The following is an 18,351-nucleotide window of genomic DNA, read 5'->3' on the forward strand; positions in this document are numbered from 1 at the left end:
ATGACTTTAAGGACAATCTAGGCAACTAAGACCTTATTCAAAATAAAAAAGGTCTGGAAATATAGCTCAGTAGTAGAGAGCTTACCCAGAATGTACAAGGGCCTTGGTTCAATCCCCATTTGGGGGTAACATTACTTTTCTCATCACTGTGCCAAAATGCCTAACAAAAGCAACTTAACGGTGGGACTCTCTTGTTCAGTTTGAGGGTAGAGATGACATCATGGCAGGAGTAGAGATGACATCATGGCAGGAGATGACATCATGGCAGGAGATGACATCATGGCAGGAGTATGAGGCAGCCGATCACACTGCATTCAGTCAGGAAGCAGAGTTGGAAGCTGGTGTTCACCTTTTCAAACTTTTATTAAGCCCAGGACCGCAACCCAAGGAATTTGATGCTGTTCAGATATGGTGGGCACCCCAATCTCAGTTAATCCAGTCCAGAGACTCTTCACAGACATGCCGAGGATTACCTCCGGGTCATTCTAGACCCAGTCAAGTTGGCAATACCAACCACCGTGGGCAGGGACCGACATAGAGAAGAGTGGCACAGTACTTGCTGTAACCTCTCCAGAGCAAAGCAGACCTTAACTTTCTCATATTTGCTTCAGATTGTTTCCTGGCTGCACAGAGCTGATGATCAACAATCCCTGGGTGACTATTCAAACTGTAATTCCCATGTCTTATCAATGTTTAGTAATTTATAAACATTATACCAATGTTTAGTCATTACTTTTTGAAATAGCTTGTGTCCTATAAAATTAGAATCTAACTGCTTTATGCTAAATGTAAGAAACTAAGAACAAATCTAATTTTAAATAAAAACTACTTTAGAAATATTTAACATGCTGTGATTAAGCTGCGAAATGCCCAATCTCAGATTTTATCTAATGAATTAAACTCTTCTTGAGGGCTTAATATGTTGAAAGAAATGTCCTGCCCTTTGTCATCTTGTGTTCCATCTTCACTGAGGAAAATATACCATGTACATACACAATATTAAACTTAGTAGTCACAGTTTTAGAAAGGATAAATTTTTATTAAGCACATATTTCCAAAACATTACATGATTTCTATAAATATTAGTAAACCATTTTTCATTGGCTTAATTTCAAATTCTATCATGCATTTTATACTTTCAGCACAAATCATATTTCCTCAACTCTACATCCCCATAGGACTGTAGTTACCATTCTGTAAAGTGCTGGTGTGCAGGTGGAATGGCTTAAGGGTCTTAGGACAGCAGCTAGAAAGTTGTGTTTCATTACCCCAGAGCTCAGTAGAGAAGATACTTAAGGTGTTGGGACCATTGGAGTCCTGGCCTCCAGCTGCTCTTCCCTGCTTTTCTTTACTTTTCTTCTGATTTGAGTTACTTCTAATCCTCCTGCATCTACACACTGAGAGATTGGGATTAGTGTTTGCTGCCACAGGCTTATGTGGTGCCAGCGATCAAATCAGTGTTCTATGCTAGTCAAGCACTGTACCAACTCAGCCACATCCCCAACCTGCTCTATTGGCTTGACTGGTAAAATCTACTGTACTCATCTAAAGTAATCTTCAGCATTTATACTCAGCAGACTGTGAACACTGCTACTGTTCTCAGGGCATTTTCATCGCTCAGACCTTCAGTTTTATTTGGGGTAGCAATGCTGAAGATTTCACTTTTCTACTTCCCCTGCAGCTTAAAAAAGTTTTGCAAATAGGTTCTAGTCAGTAACTGTAAGCAGAAACATTAGGGACTCACTGGAAATGCCTTCTATAGAAGAAAACAGGCATCCCTTTATCCTTTACTGTTTCTTTTGCTGGTTTTAACCAGAGGTAAGATTGTGGGGCTCTGACAACCGCTATGGACTGTGAAGTACACTTTGTGAGGCTGAGGCTAGCAGTGCAGTCAGATGAGAACTTAGGTCCCTAAATCATAGACGAATCTAGCTCTACGTTGCTTCTGGAAAAGAAACCAGCTGTTCAAGCCACTTATTGGGGGGCAGTGAGTTATATACAGCTGGACCTCAATCCAACTTCATCAAGAAAGTTGTCTACTTTTAAAAGCAGTTCCTTTGGAACACCCCTAAGTATCTGACTCAGTGATCACATCAAGTTTACCACACTCTGAATGTCTCTCCAAAATTCAGGCACTGAAAACTTAATCAAGAATGTCACATGGTTGAAAAGAAGGGTCTTTAGAAGGGCTGCGCACTAGGTAGAGCCCTTATGAATGTAGTAATGCCATCAAAGGACTTGGGGCAGCTTGGTCCCTTTTCCCTCTGGCCTCCCACAGCTCAGCAATAAGCTCATCATACCACAGGCGCTGCCACCTTAATCAGGACTTCCAGTCATCCAAACTATAATGGGCTTCTTTGGGAGAAATGGAGTGAGGCAAAGACAGAGACAAAGACACAGATAAAAACAGAGATGCCCCAGTTCTTCAATGTGAGTCAGATTCATGCATTTCTACTATACAGAGAAAAGATGGTTGCTACACTAGTGGTTAGCTGTTTTCCATTCCAGCAAAGACCATGGCAGGGCTAGGAGACAGGAAGACTTTCTCTGCTATTTCTGCAACGTACTTAAGAGTGCAGGCAAGAAAGTGGAAGGAAAGATCTTGGAAAAGATACATGTGTTAGATATCCATAAAAAAATCAAAATGACTCCTGGTCCAGATAGACAGTAACTCATGCAAGCATAGAACAGAAGCCAATAAAGGTATGGTTTTAAGTGACAAGGAAAAATGTTTACAAGAAACATTTCTGGTGATTCTGAGTTCTAATATATATTAGAAAATAATTAACAATATTTACTCACACACTCTGACAAGCAGAGCTGGGCTGAGTAAAACTTCACATAAAGGATCCCACACTCCAGAGTCACCACACTGACCCCCCTTAACAGAATTTCAGCATACTCCCCATGACAGCAAGCTCCAACAGGCATGTCCTGAAAGTTACATCAGCCCAGACTCAGTCTAGGATTTACCTTATAGTGGACTGCAAGGAGGAACCCCTCAGAGGTCACTGCAGAAGCCATGCTGTTTCCTTCATCTGTGTTCTTGGCATGAGCAGTCAGGCCCTACCCAGTCCTGAAGATCCACCTTCTATCCAGCAGTGGAGAGACCACAAGACTGCCAAAGGACAGAGATGTTCCTCCCTTTGTTAGATCTTCACACCACTTGATCTGAATCTTAATCAAAGCCTTCACCATAACGAGGCCCATCCACTCTCACATCCCATTGTCCCTTTGTGAAACAGGAAAGGATTAGAGCACATCACGTCACTGTGGTTTGATACAACTTTATTCACACTGTCTGTCCTGAAAGTCATCTACGAAGACAGGAGATGAACCTGCATTAACCCCTGCTGCATTCTTTCTACACTCCACATCTGCTGCTTTGCCTGCAAGCAATAGCTCACTTGGTCTCAACAATCTTTTGTAGCTAACATCTTAGCAATGTTCTAAGGGGATAGACTTGGGGCACAGTTTATATGAAGCTGTCCAAGAGTGGAGAGCTAAGCAGTGGTAGACAGACCCGACATGTGGTAGCTGCCTGGCACACAGTGAGCACTCAACAGATCCCCAACAAAGTGCACGTTGGAAACAATGTAGCTTTACAGCTACATCTGGCAATAAAACATATACACAGAAAACATAAACACATTTTATATAACAATGTAACATTTTACCAGGTTTTTATTATAAAAAAATGAAGCTTGTATTTTCCCTTTGTGCTGAATTATGAAGCACCAGTAAACCCAGTAACATTTTCAGAATTTATTCTGAAGCTACATAAGGAAATGTGGTGATCAAGTTCTTGATTACCTCAGACCTTGATTACTTGATCACTTCACAAACAGATTGTGTCAGTAGCATTCCCATTTTATTTTACATATGAGGATTTATGAAACTGTAGAATATATCTTTATTAATTATTTATTCAGACATAAATCACAAACCAACAGTCTGGATGAAACACTGGCCTGTCTCATCATCAAAAGGCACGTACTGAGGATCTGCTCTGATGTCAGATTTCTATTTGAAGGAGTTTTCCCAAGGAATTTCTCTGCTTGGGTGACAATCAGGTATAGTTAAATTAGATACATAATACATATATGTGTTATGTAAGGTACATTATATGACAAGTAGATTTCTGGCCTCTAATGGAACTCCACATTATGGCTCTCCATTCACCAAAAACATCAGATCTACCAGCTTACAAAAACATATATTAAATGAAATCTTCAAAAAAAATTTATAATTTATTTATTTTTAATTTATGTGTGCATGTGTTTTGCCTGCATGTTTTGCCTCATCTATGTGAGGGTGTTAGATCTCCTGGAGTTGGAGTTACAAACAGTAACTTCAATTACTGCCACCTGGGTGCTGGGAAAAGCAGCCAGTGCTGTTAATCCCTAAGCCATCTCTCCAGTCCCTCAAATGAAATCTCAACAAAAATGTTGTAACTAAATTCAAAGTGATTCTCTGTGTCACTTTGATACAGATTCTTTTGATTGTGATTCTTTTGTATGTGCAGTCAGGGTAAAGAAGATCTTAGTACAGAGACCTGACAAGTCCGGAACTTGCTAAGTAGACCAGGCTGACCTCCAACTTGCAGCTATCCTCCTGCCTGGGTTTTCCAAGTATCCTGATTGCAGCCATGTGTCACAACACCCAGCTTTTATCCACGATATCTGAATAAAACATTTTACATTCAGTTCAATCACACAAATACTTTACCTACATAATACCAAATTATCTGAATATGCCAAATGTTACTTTCAGAGTACTGATCAAAGTTTTCACACTAACGCTGGAATGTTATGCATTATGCCTATAATGCAAATTATATGGAACTGGTAATATTTTAAGTCAGCCAATCCTCAGACTAAAGGACAAAAAGGAGAAACCAGCCTGCCTATAGATACTCTAACATTCCAGACACCAGTGCTGGAGCACCTGCCAGAAAACCTGAAACTCAGCCTTCAATCTCAGTACTTCACAACAATTTACAAGGTTAAAACTCATTTTTAGTATTTTACACCTGATCTTATTATCTTGTGAGACATTTCTGTCCTTTCAAATATGGATCTGGTATACAATTAGGAGTCAATTATTTTATGCCTACATTTTGGCAGATTTTAATTTCTAATTTTTTCTTAATAGCCAATCAAGTCATTTGACTGATAAAGCATGCAATACTGTAAAGGGAAAAGTAATGAGTATACAAACTATAAAGAAAACTGATAATTAAGTGAAAAAAATCACACAGAAATGAAATATGGAAGAAATCACCAAGTGTCTAAGAATTGGTCAGGCTGGCACTTTTATTTACAGCCTTGTTGAGTGACACCTGACAAGCTTCCTGGGGGGGTCACCTGCTGATCACTGAACTGACAACCATGAGCACAGGGCACACACCCTCTAAAGTAGGAAAATTAGCTTATATAGCCCAACTCTCTCATTGCTTCACAATTGGGGTTTTTCAATGTTTTTTTTTAACTTTGCTCAATACTTAAAAAATAATGTAGCTTTATAAATTCAGAATTCAGGGCTAATCACTAAACCTTTTACATGCTAGAAAACAGGTAAACCCTGAGCCATGAAATGTTAGACAGCGCAGACATGAGAGCAACGAGAGCTTTTATTTCCTTACTTTCATCCAAATACCCTTTCCAAGAATCATAAAAGCATGCACAGTGATGGCACTCTTATCAAGGAAAGCTACAGTAGCCCCTAAGCTGCAATTCAACAGTAATATTTATTTATTATAACAGTAATATAAATAAAATCTTAAATTATATTATCTGAAAGGATTCACAGGTAAGCTGTTAATATTCAGAAAATAGTTATGTCAAGTCAAAATTAACATGTTTAAGAGACGCTTCTAGTTTTCCAAACATTTTGATATAATTTATTTCTAATTTTATAGACTGCTCTCGAGAAGAGTAATTACAGCTCTAATGTTCAAAAGACCATATGCAGACCACTTTGCCCTGTTTAAAAAGAATCAGTTATATCCATGTAATTCTAATGGTACTGTCTTCTAAAATTCAAATACACAGCACACACATATCTTGTTTTAATGTGTGCACATATATGTGTATGTATGCATGCATGTGCATGTGGCTTCCCACAAAGGCCAGAGAATATGTCCGATTCCAATTGAGCTAGAATTATAGGCTTTTGTGAGCCTCCACACAGGTGCTGGGAACTGAACCCTCTGCAAAAATGGCAACTGCTCTTTAACTGATGAGCTGTTTCTCCCGTCCTCAGCCATGTTTAAAGTCTCCTAGCTTGTACTTATTTTGATCTGGTCAAAATGAGCTCTAATAGGACTGTTTAAAAAAATGTATTTAACCAAAATGTGAGATTGATTTCAACTTCACTTTTTAAGTAAAAGACAATTACAATTTGGCACAGTAACATGATGAACAAGTTTTTTATTTGCTTTTAGGCCACTAAATTCTTTGGATGTATGTGTACTGTATATGAATATACAGATCCATATGTGAACATACATATCCATATGTGAATATGCATATTCATATACAGATATACATATTCATGTGAACATACATATCCATATATGAATATACAAACGCATAGAAACCAAGTGACAGCACGTGACTCTTCAAAGATGTTGGCTATGGCTCATTTTCTAGTTTCAGGAAAACAATATAAGAGGCAAAATTTCCCTCAATTAAAAAAATTTATTTATTGTGATTCAAATGGTCTATTTCAACTCAATCATTGGTATAATTTTGTGTCAAAAATCTGTATGCAGAAATGGTACCTTAAAGGACTAGTAGGCAATCACACTTAAATTACAACTAAGAATACAGCAAATCAAACTTTAGAAAGCCTCCTTCCATAGGATACACTGTTGCATGACTGAGAAGAGTGTGAGTTGGTCCTGGAAGGTAGCTCTTGTTTCCAGGTGATAATGTATCAACAGTGTAGCTCCATGAAAACTAAAGAGAAATAAAATTTACCCAATTCTGATGTTACCTGACATGAACAAATACAAAACGCTTCTTCAGTAGCCAAGGAGGCTTACCCATAGTCAGGGAAATGCCCCTCTGAGTCAGGCAGCACTGCCTGCACCCCAACAATGAACAGCACCACTGGAGGACACCAAGCCAGAAAGCAAGGGCTGGGAGAAGCAGCAAGCGAACATGAACGCACACGCTCCAGACCAAATGCATTGCGAAAGCAAAGGGAGACAGGCAGAAGGCACGTGCTAGGACAGACAATCAGGATGCTGGCAGACTTCCATCACTGTGGTTGTCCGTGCTGTTATGAAAATAACAGGGCCCTTATGTTTATAAGCACTCACAGCACAGACACTGGGAGGCACTAACTCAGTAGCTCAGATGCTGGGCTATTTAAAGCTCCGCCAAATGAGACAGTCACAACAGAGCTTCAACTCTACTCTGATACTTTACACATTATTCTCTGTAGAATAGGGGGTATGCAAATTAAGCAATTTTAATAAATATTAGAAATGTTTGTTATTTTGTAAATATAAAGAAAACTAGCTAAATAGAGCAATATAATAAAAATAAATGCTAGACAGGTTTTTTTTTTGCCATGAATACTTCTCACCTTTTTCTTTGAACATTAACACATAATTACAATATCTTTCCATGACTTGCAGAATTTAACAAAAACCCAGTATCACATAGCTTCAAAATATAAAATACTTTAGTGATAAGAGTTCGAGCTGCCAAGTAATCAAGATGGGAGATAACCAATATAGTGAAATATGCTAAAAAGTAATGTTAAAATACAGCCATCTGAATTATAAACAACATCAAATTATACAATCCAAATGATTTTGCAAGTGGACATAAGTTCATGAAGAACACAAAAACAGCATAAACTCCACTTAGCTTTCATTTTTCCAGCAACCCCAGCACCTGAAAAGCCATGTGTGTTTGCCCCAAATCAACTGCCTGTTGGCTGTGGTCACTAATTCTATTTTATCCAGAGTTCAATCACCAAGGCTTTAAAAAAACTTCTTCTTTAACTCAGGAAACAATGTGACGTAATGTGCAGCCATCAGTAAGAGACAATGACTGGAGCCCGCAACTGCTTATGTCTTAATAACAAACCACAGGCAGCCAAGGAGGGTTCCATACAACCAGGTGCCCATATACAGTTTCCTTCCAGTCTCTGTCATGAGCATGACAGCAGTCAGACTACCCAGCACCAACACTGATGGCAAAGTCTTCTTGACACTGAGTCTGGAATGAACACTTTTCCCAGGAAATTTATTTCTTCTTTCTGGATCTGGTGAGTCATAGAATTCTATGAGCAACCTATGGTCAGAATGAAAACAACAGAATTGATACTTTCAGTTTTGGACATTTTGGTTTTGAAACAAACAAAAAATCATCTATTAGATACTAATTACTTGCTTGAGCAAGTTCAGTTCCTTAGAACTCCATATGAGTGAGATATTAGAGACAGCGTGGTAGGGAATCCACCACTAGTTTACGGTATGTATCGTTGTAGTCTATCCTTACCAAGATGGGAAGTGAAACTCAAAACACTTGGTTTAAGTGTTTGATGAGGACTTTCATATGGTTGCTGGGAAAGGAACCCAAGTCCTCTGGAAGAGCAGCCAATGCTCTTAACTGGTGAGCCATCTCTCCAGTCCCATTTTGTTTTTCACTCTCCATCTGTAAGAGCTTACAGCACCCTGACTCATGTGACTAGTGGTCTACCAGTCTCACTTCTTCCTCTCATAGCTCTCATCCCATCCAGACTGAAGAAAAGGGCTGAGGCTGTAGCTCATTGGTAGAACACTTGCCTATGAAGTGTGAGCCCCGGGATCCAGTCTCACAAAAAGAAGCTTTCAAAGAAGTTAAAGAAAAGAAATTCTTACAATATACATCGAGTTTTCATTCTGTGGCAATCTGAGTAAGAATGTCCCCACAGTTTCAAATATATGAATGCTTAGTTACCAGGGAATGGTGACTATTAGAGAAGGATTGTAGAGGGGTGGCCCTGTTGGAGGAAGTGTGCCACTGGGAGTGGGCTTTGAGGTTCCCCACGTCCATCCAGGTCGTCTCTCTCAGTCTCTACTGCCTGTGGATCAGAATGGAACTCTCTACTACTCCAGCACCATGCCTGTCTGACTGCTCCAATGCTCCCCATCACGATGATAATGGACTAAATCGCTGAAGCTGTAAGGAGGTCCTTAATTAAGTTCTTTCTTTTACAAGAGTAGCTTTGGTCATGGTATCTCTTCACAGCAACAGAACATTAACTAAGGCACCTCCCAAAAGTTCATATTCCCATGTAATTATAAAAACAGAGGGGACAAATAAAGAGCATAGTGTGTTAATTCTCGCTCTGACTTAAACATGTAAGGATACAGCAGCAGGACAGGTCCTACAGCACAGGAAGCATTCCCATTGCCCTGTGGGCACATTCATAGAGTTAATGACGAGTACATGTTTGTTGTGGAATATTATTTTAAAATGTGTTACATTTGTTTGTGCTGTGGAACATTTGTTTAATGATGCAAGGATGTGTTACATTCTTTAATGTTGCATTTGTTTAACTCTGTGAAGCTGTGTTACTGTGCCTGTCTAAAACACCTGATTGGTCTAACAAAGAGCTCAACGGCCAATAGTTAGGTAAGAGAAAGGATAGGCAGAGCTAGTAGGCAGAGAGAATAAATAGGAGGAAAAATCTGGGAGGAAAAGATTGAGGTACAAAAGACAGGAGGAGAGGAGAACTCCTGGGGGCAGCCACCCTGCTACACAGCAAGCTATGGATTAAGAATTATAAAAAGGTATACAGAAGTAGAAAAAGGTAAAAGCCTGGGAGCATAAGGCAAGAGGGATAATTTAAGTAAAGAATAGTTGGCTAGAAACAAGCCAAGCCAAGGCTTCATCTTCATAAGAAAGAATAAGTCTCCACGTGATTTATTTGGGAGTTGGGTGGCAGGCCCCCAAAGAGCGAAAGAGTCAGAGAGTAAAAACGCATGTTAAGTGTCTATAACACAAACAGGTGGGTATTAAACACTGTCCAGTCCTTTCCTGAAAACACATTTTCATATTAAGGTACATAGGTCTTCTTACACTGATCTTATCACCAAAGCAATCCTGAATTGATGGGCTGAAAAACTTAATGTCAGGTACTAACTACTTTTTACTAACTCAAGAAAGGTGATAATTTCACTATGAAAATATCGACTGCCCCTCCTCCTCCCACAAGCACACAGTGCTTCATTCACTGTCTCCATCTCCACGGTCTCGCTGTTCCCTGCGCAGCTAGCACAGAGGAAAGGCTCCTTCTTTACATCACACAGCAGTACTCAGAAAACACTGCAGGCAGGCCACCTGCACACAATCTTCACAGTAACTCCTGACAGTTTAAAATGTGAGCACGGAAGAATAGAGTAAGATTTAACCCGAGTTCATGAAAAGCATCCCTGAAACAATAGAGTCTAGTTTCACTGTAGCTGTGCCGTTAGCTTTGAAAGAAGCCTCCTAGTTGATCGTGCTGAGTTGTCATTGTACAGAAACCAACAGCCGTACTGATGCAGAAACGTTAAAAGTTAATGTTTATACAAGAGCAATTAAACGTGTTACATAGGAATATGAAAGGTTTTATCTGTGTGAGTTTGATTAGTATTTCGTAAATACTGAAACACCTCTTTTTCAAACTGGTTACTATAGTGAAATTGAGTTGAACTGTAGTTTCTGAATGCTGGAACTGTTACCACTTACTTATCTTTTATCTCAAAACGCTCATGAAGCCATTTTTTCATGTGTTCTTGTTCCTCTGGAACTTCATTTTTGTCTATACGATCAAAGTGAATATGAAGTTTGGGACACTGTTTGCAGAGAAACTCTAACAAAGAAGAAAAAGATTTCAGGTCTTACTACTCTAGAATTCATGATTATATAATGTAACTTACAATGAAAACAAAGCGATAAAGACCCCAAAAAGTTGGAAAAAACCCTATAAACTATGACTTGCAGTATTAAGCTCAGGTTAAAATCTGTATTAACACACAGCACTTGCTAACCCCTAGTCAGCTACCACTGACTTCTAACAGCCGAATTGAAAAAGCAGCCATCTAGGTAGAAAAGTGACAAAATGAAACCTATCACTTTGTATACTAAAGTTTTTTTTTAAATATTTAAAAGTTAAAAATCTCTTATATTGTAGTGCTTTTTCTCTTTTTACTGTCAAAGCCAATTCCTTCCTCAAAGTATGTATGAAAGCTGGCTGGTTTTGACCATCAAACCGCTTCATGTTCCTAGGGTTAGGGTTGCATGATTACAATAGAACTCTTCTGTCTGTGACAAACATGTGTTTCTCCCCCTCTCTGCTCTTCTCTCTCTAAGATGAATACTCTGAAAGGGGCCAGACTCTTCCAGCACTCCTTTGTTCTTCTGCTCCCATGTTCAAATGATGGGGTTGTGGCTACAATTACTTAAACTATTCTCACTCAAAACCCTTTAGTTATGACACAGGCAACAGTTCTGAGTCCTTAAAATCTAGTACATGCTTGAGAAGGGTACGATTTCTTCTTGTCCAATAATACAAACGTCCTTCCCAAGCATGCTATAAAGAAGGCTTAAGACAAAAACCATTTTTAAAAAGGGTGGGAGAAGAGGGAAGCTAAGTGTAGTGGCTTGAGTTCAAGGCCAGCTTGGTCTACACAGTGAGTTCCAGGAGAGCCAAAGCTACACAGTGGGGACCCTGCATTGAAAAATAAAACCAAACCAAGCAAACCAAAACAAAAAAACAAAAACAGAAAAGAAGTTTCAAGGCAGACTGGTCAATGGTGGCGCAGGCCTTTAACCCCAGCACTCAGGAGGCAGAAGCAGGTGGATCTCTGTGAATTCGAGGTCAGCCTGGTCTACAGAGCGAGTTCCAGAACAGACTCCAAAGCTACAGAGAAACCTTGTCTTGAAAAAAAACAAAAAACAAAAAACAAAAAAGGAGTTTCAAGACTACCACTGACCATGGCTATGCCTCTTAACACTGCTAGCTGAGCAGCTTGTCCTCATATCTTTGTAGATCTTCCCAGTCTCATATATGAACCTCTGGCAGGAAGAAGCCAGGCTAAAGACCTCCACAGACTCATCAGAAACATAAAATTTAGAACGCTGAGTGAAATTTCAAATGCTATACATTAGTAACCACCAGTAAGTAAAATAAAGGAAGGCCAGCTGCAGGGCTATAAAATCTTAACACAGGGTGGCTGAATCAGGAGGACTGCAAATTCGAGGCTAGAGCTAAATACAAGCATCATACTTCTTCCACAGAAAGGCACTGACTAACTGAAAAAGGAAGAAAGAGAGAAAAGGGTCTATATCTTACCTGTACCATGTACTGCTCAGACTCTAACACACAGAAATATGGACTTACCAGTCATGGACGGTGTATTTGAGTATTTTCCTGACCCTTCCTCATTCCCTTCGTAAACCACTGTGACATCGTAAATTGCATCTAAATGACTCTTCATAGAATCAAAAGCAACATGAGTTGCCTTTATCCTTGGTGTCAGCACGTGTTTTAATACTGGAAGGCCTAGAAAGCAGGAGGATTCAGTGTGGTCATGATCAGGAATACATTAAGTTCAACATCTAAATTACTTATCAACTACCGCAAATAGACAGGAATTAAAAGTTTAAAGCCCTAACGTCACATCTATGAGCTGGCTACGGGCTTAGAATGCTCTCTTGCATTTCCATCTTTACTGGGTCAAACTGCACTGAACAAATATTCATTAAACATCTACACGAATGAGACACCCTGATGGAGGCTGGGAAAGTCTGGCCTCGGGAAGCTTATGACTCACTTGGACCCTTCTCTTTGGTAAGCCCTGAAAGGAAAGATACACAAAGGGCAATGACATCTTGCCAATCGCTCAACTTTTTCTAGGAGTAGAATTCATCATTCCCTCCACTCTCTTCTGCTGTTTTCTCTGCTTGACTCGAGTATGTACTGACAATTTCACAGGAAACATGAGGTCTTGCTGTGAAATCTGAACAGTGACTAGGGAAGTTTCTACTGCCTCTCTCCAGGGAAAGTGGCTGCATAAGGAAGAACAGTTGCAGTATGGTGGGACTGTCTACAGAAGAATTTTTAAAATGCAGGGTGGTGTGGGAAAGAAAACGATTCCCACAACCACATGTCTGACTTCAGTCCCCAGGGCAGAAGGACTATAATTTATTCACACACTTGTACCAAAGTCTGAAAAGTCAACCAAGTTGAGAAACTTTCTTGTCAGCTAAGTCCTTCTTTGCCACTAGAGGCCATCCGATCTCAGGACTTTATAAAATTACTCCATCAGACCTGCAGGTTACATGCTACCTTAACCAGGATTATTAATTTTTTGACAGACCCAGGCTGGCCTCAAATTAATAAGCCTCGGACCTTAGATCCCAGGCACTGGGTTCATAGGTACGCACTACCAATTCTGGCTCAACCAATATTTCTATTAGATGATTAGAACTGGAAGCCCAAAAAGCAGGTTAGAAGTGATAGCAACATATAAGAAGAAACGTATGCATGCCTGTCTGTACCTATTAGCACCCAGTCCTCCAGTGTCTAATTATCACAACTACACAAACAATGTCCACAAATCAGACAAAGCCTAGCTTTTTGTGACTGCCCAGAAGGAAATTCCCATCCTTCTGGGATGTCAGAAAGCATATCCTCCTCTAGTCTTCATGCAGAAAGAACTGTGATCCCAACCAAGTGCTTCTCAATTCTGAAGCATAATATAGCTGGCACACACTATCTTGAAATTTGAAGTCATTAACTAACTAATTCTTCCAAGTGTATTTATCCAACTCCTAGATCTATACTCAAAGAACTTGAATGAAAATGTGACAATGAACCCGTATTTTATGGACTAATTTTAAAAAGAAAATTGTCTAAAAAGTAGACAGGAATAAACAAACTCGCCTTGTGGATTATCTAGTGCTTGCTCTGGCACTGACTCTGTCTTGTTTTCATCTCCAGTTCACAGCGTGGGAGTATATGCCATAGCAAGCATGTGAATCTAACCTCTGCAACACAAATTACTAAGACTCTACTTAACTCTGTAAAAGTTCAGACACTCTGTCATTCAGTTCTTATAAGAAACACATATTCTCACGGGCTGGAGAGATGCCTCAGAGGTTAGGAGCAATGACAGCTCTTTCAGAGGTCCTGAGTTCAATCTCCAGCAACCACACATGGTGGCTCACAACCATCTATAATGAGATCTGGCTCCCCCTTTTGACATACAGGCAGAACACTGTATAATAAATAAATACATAAATAAGTAATCTTAAAAAAGAAAAAAAACCTATATTCTCCAGGAAGAACCTAAAGAAAACAAAGATCCCTAAAAAGTACTTTTCTGAATATAGTCAAAATTCTGCTTACCCCGTTGAGCAGCAAATGCCTGACTGGCTGAAAGGACTTTTGTCTGTGTTCTATTATATCTCGTTCCCTCTGGAAAAATCACAAGATACATCTGTGGGGCATAAATAAACTTTAGTTTGTGTGAGTCCACTGTTGTACCACTAACGTAGCAATTCAAACTGTGACTGTTGAAGTAGATCTTCGCATGGTGAGAAAAATGTGTATTCATTTACAAAAAACCTTTACTTTCAGCAAAGTTACCAAAATGCAGAGATTCAAGTAAGGCTGACCACAACATAGACTACAATAAAACATAGCTCTACGTTTATGGTAAAGCAACAAATAAAGGTCAGTGAGTCTATATTTTGATATCCTAAAGAAGCTAAATAAGAAGGTGAACCCAAAGAAAAACATATAGCTATCCTCCTGGGTAGGGGAAGTAGACAAGATTGCCAGGCAAAAAATCGGGATCTTAAGGGTGGGGTGGGAGGGGGGTAAGGGGAGAAGGGGAGAAAAAAGTGAGAAGGGTAGGATGGGGAGAGACTTGGACCTAGAAGGGCTTCCAGGTGCCCAAGGCGAGGTCCCCAGTTAGTTCCTGGGGCAGCTGAGGATAGGGAACCTGAAATGATCCTATCCTATAGCCATACTGATGAATATTTTGCATATCACCATAGAACCTTCATCTGGCGATGGATGGAGATAGAGACAGAGACCCACACTGGAACACTGGACTGAGCTCCCAAAGTCCCAATGAGGAACAGAAGGAGGGAGAAGATGAGCAAGGAAGTCAGGACCAAGAGGGGTGCAACCACCCACGGAGACAGTGGGGCTGATCTATTGGGAGCTCACCAGGGCCAGCTGGATTGTGACTGAAAAAGCAGGGGATAAACCCGGACTCTCTGAATATGGCGGACAATGAGGGTTGCTGAGAAGCCAAGGACAATGGTACTGGGTTTTGATCCTACTTCTTGTTCTGGCTTTGTGGGGGCCTAGCCAGTTTGGATGTTCACCTTCCTAGACCAGGATGGAGGGGGGAGGACTTTGGATTTCCACAGGGCAGGGAACCCTGACTGCTCTTCAGACTCGAGAGGGAGGGGGAGAGGAGTGGGAGGCTGGGAGGAGGCGGAAATTTTTTTTCTCAATAAAAAAATAAAATAAAATAAAATAAAATAATAAAGAAATTAGACCCCCCCCAAAAAACCAAAAAAAAATCTTTAAAAATCTATAACTATATCAGGCAGTGGTAGCACACACCTTTAATCCCATCATTCGGGAGGCAGAAGCAGATGGATCTCTGTGAGTTAGCCTGGTCTACAGAGTGAGCTCCAGGACAGGATCATCCTCTGGTGGCCTTAGCTCTATCGGAGTACCACCTCTGCACAACAGAATATACCAACAAAGCACAGGCCAAAATAAAGCCTTCTCTCAAGCTGCTTATTAGAAATTTAACTAGGGTACTAACTAAGGAGAGGGGGTAATACAGAAAATTAATACAAAGAGTGGTACTACTGAAGTTGGACTAGAAGCATTTTGTATTATAAGATAGCCATGAACCTACAGAACTAGGGATGAAATGTGCCTGTTAGGATGTAAAGTATCCACCACAGGCTGAGCAATACCAACATTTGGTTTCCAGATGGCAGGTGCTATTCTGGAACCTGTGGAACCTTCAAGACTTGGGGCCCCGCTGGAAGAAGTAGAATTCTGTGCAGTGAATCCCGAGATTTATAGCCTGACCCTGCTCCCTGCCCTGTCCCCAGATCTACAGAGATCTGAGCAAGCAGCCTCATGTTCTTGCTGCCACAGCTATGTCGCCATGCTTCTCAGTCATGATACTATCAAACCACACATCAAAAGACACCCTTCTTCCTTTACATTGCTTTCTGTCAGGTATTTGGTCATACCTATGAGAAAGTAATACAGTGCCCATGCAAAATACATTAGTTTTTGCTCAACCAAAGAAGACTCTTTAGAATTCATCATTACTGCCAAATTTGTTGTTGTTTGTTTGGGTTTAGGATTCCGGGGGGGAAAAGGGTCCAACATGATAGGGAATTGTGGAAGCAGACAGGAGATATGGCATCAGGAAGAGTGAGAACTCGCATCTCCAACTTTGAGCAGGTAGCAGAGTTTTAACTGGGAACAGTGTGGGGCTTTTAAATCTCAAAGTCCTTTCCCAGTTATATACTGACTCTGGAAAAACCATGCTTTCTAAACTGATCCAATCAGCACGACTACATGAGAACCAAGTATTCAAGTATCCGAGCCTCAAGGGGAGATCGTCTTGCAAACTACCACACATGTTTTTGTTTATGTGATGTGACCTGGGCATGTGGACTTCTTTTGTTATTTCTGTATTTGGTATGGATGAAGGAAGCTGGGAAAGCCCACAGTATGTGAAGGAGGATTGAGCCTGAACAATGGGCACGGCATAGAAGAAATAAAGTCAGACAGACAAAGGGAACTGGGTTGGTGAACAGGATGTGGATCCTCATCTAATCCTGAAGGTTAGGGTTATTCTGGACAAGACAGATGGGACTAGGCTTGGGCACAGAGTCTAGCATTCAGGCTAGAACTGTTGATTTAGAAGAACAAATGAACTGGGTAGAGTTGTCTGGGTTGCACAGAGTGGAGTTGGTGAGTAGATTATCTTCCCCAGTTAAACATGAGGGCAAGCAAGGGCTCTTCATAAGTATGTTAAGTGTTAGCAAGGCAAATTACATTCCCTACTATAAATGAAACTGACCCACAGAGGCATGTGAGCATGTCCCCAAGACGTTGGTGAGGGTGGAAGGTATGCAAAAAGTGAGACAGAGCCTGCATGGGTCTGCACTAGGTCCTGTACATATGTTATGGTTGATGGTTTGGTGTTTTTCTGGGACTTCTAACAGTGGAGATGGGGTGTCTCTCATTCTTCTGTCTGCTTCTTGGGATCCTTTTCTTCCTACTAGCTTCACCCAGCCTTGATACAAGAGTCTGTGCCTAGTTTTATTGTATCTTCAACTGCAGTTAGGGATATGTTGTATGAGAGAAGAATAAATTAAAAAAGAAGTAGGCAAAATAAGTGTTCCTAGGGCAGTGGCCAAGGTTGGGCTAGTTTCAAATCTTATTTCAACAATCTTTTTCTAAGTTTGCCTGTTATACTATATAAATAAGGACAACCCAATTCCCCAGAAAATTAGAAAACAACCTTCCTCAAGACCCAGCAATACCACTTTTAGGTATATATCCAAAGGATGTTCAATTGTGCCACAAGGACATGTGTCCAACTATGTTCAGAGCAGCATTGTTTGTCATAGCCAGAACCTGAAAACAACCTAAATGCCCCTCGACCGAAGAATGGATAAGGTAAATGTAGTACTACATAGCATAAAAAAATGACATCTTGAAATTTGCAGGCAAATGGATAGAGCTAGAAAATATCATTTTGAGTGAGGTAACACAGACCCAGAAAGACAATGATCATATATACTCACTCATAAGTGGTTTTTAAACATAAACCAAAGAAAACTAGCCTACAAATCACAATTCCAGAGAACCTAGACAACAATGAGGACACTAAGAGAGACATACGTGGATCTAATCTACATGGGAAGTAGAAAAAGACAAGATCTCCTGAGTAAATTGGGAGCATGAGGACCATGGGAGAGGGTTGAATGGGAGAGAAGAGGCAAGGAGCAGAGAAAAATAAAGAGCTCAATAAAAATCAATTAAAAAAGTATAAGATAAAAAACAACAAAGCAAAAAGAAAGCCATTAAAAAAAATAAGGCCAACCATTCCAATAGAAAAATCATGATTCTCTTTTTGTACCTCCTCTATATTCATAATATTGTTCTTCCCCTCTTTATTAAAAATAATGGTGGCACATGTCTTTAATCCCAGCACTTGAGAGTCAGACACAGGCAGATCTCTGAGTTCGAGTTCAGCCTGGTCTACAGACCAAGTTCCAAGACAGTCAAAGCTATAAAAAA

At 40.2% G+C, this 18,351-nt stretch overlaps 1 protein-coding gene across 1 annotated transcript in view; it reads right to left on the reverse strand.

Moving 5' to 3' along the window:
* Positions 1-5,616: 5,616 nt before the first annotated feature.
* Positions 5,617-18,351, reverse strand: part of Agpat5 (1-acylglycerol-3-phosphate O-acyltransferase 5) — a 40,819-nt gene continuing 28,084 nt past the window's right edge. Inside the window, exons 5-8 of the mRNA XM_005366226.2 lie at positions 14,401-14,491; positions 12,391-12,552; positions 10,737-10,860; positions 5,617-8,312 (exon numbers count right to left, since the gene is read on the reverse strand). Coding sequence (XP_005366283.1) covers positions 8,087-8,312; positions 10,737-10,860; positions 12,391-12,552; positions 14,401-14,491 — 603 coding nt within the window. The 3' untranslated portion in view covers positions 5,617-8,086. The remainder of the gene's footprint in view (positions 8,313-10,736; positions 10,861-12,390; positions 12,553-14,400; positions 14,492-18,351) is intronic.

Source organism: Microtus ochrogaster, unplaced genomic scaffold, assembly GCF_000317375.1.
Source record: "Microtus ochrogaster isolate Prairie Vole_2 unplaced genomic scaffold, MicOch1.0 UNK7, whole genome shotgun sequence".
In the NCBI taxonomy this organism is placed as follows: Eukaryota; Metazoa; Chordata; class Mammalia; order Rodentia; family Cricetidae; genus Microtus; species Microtus ochrogaster.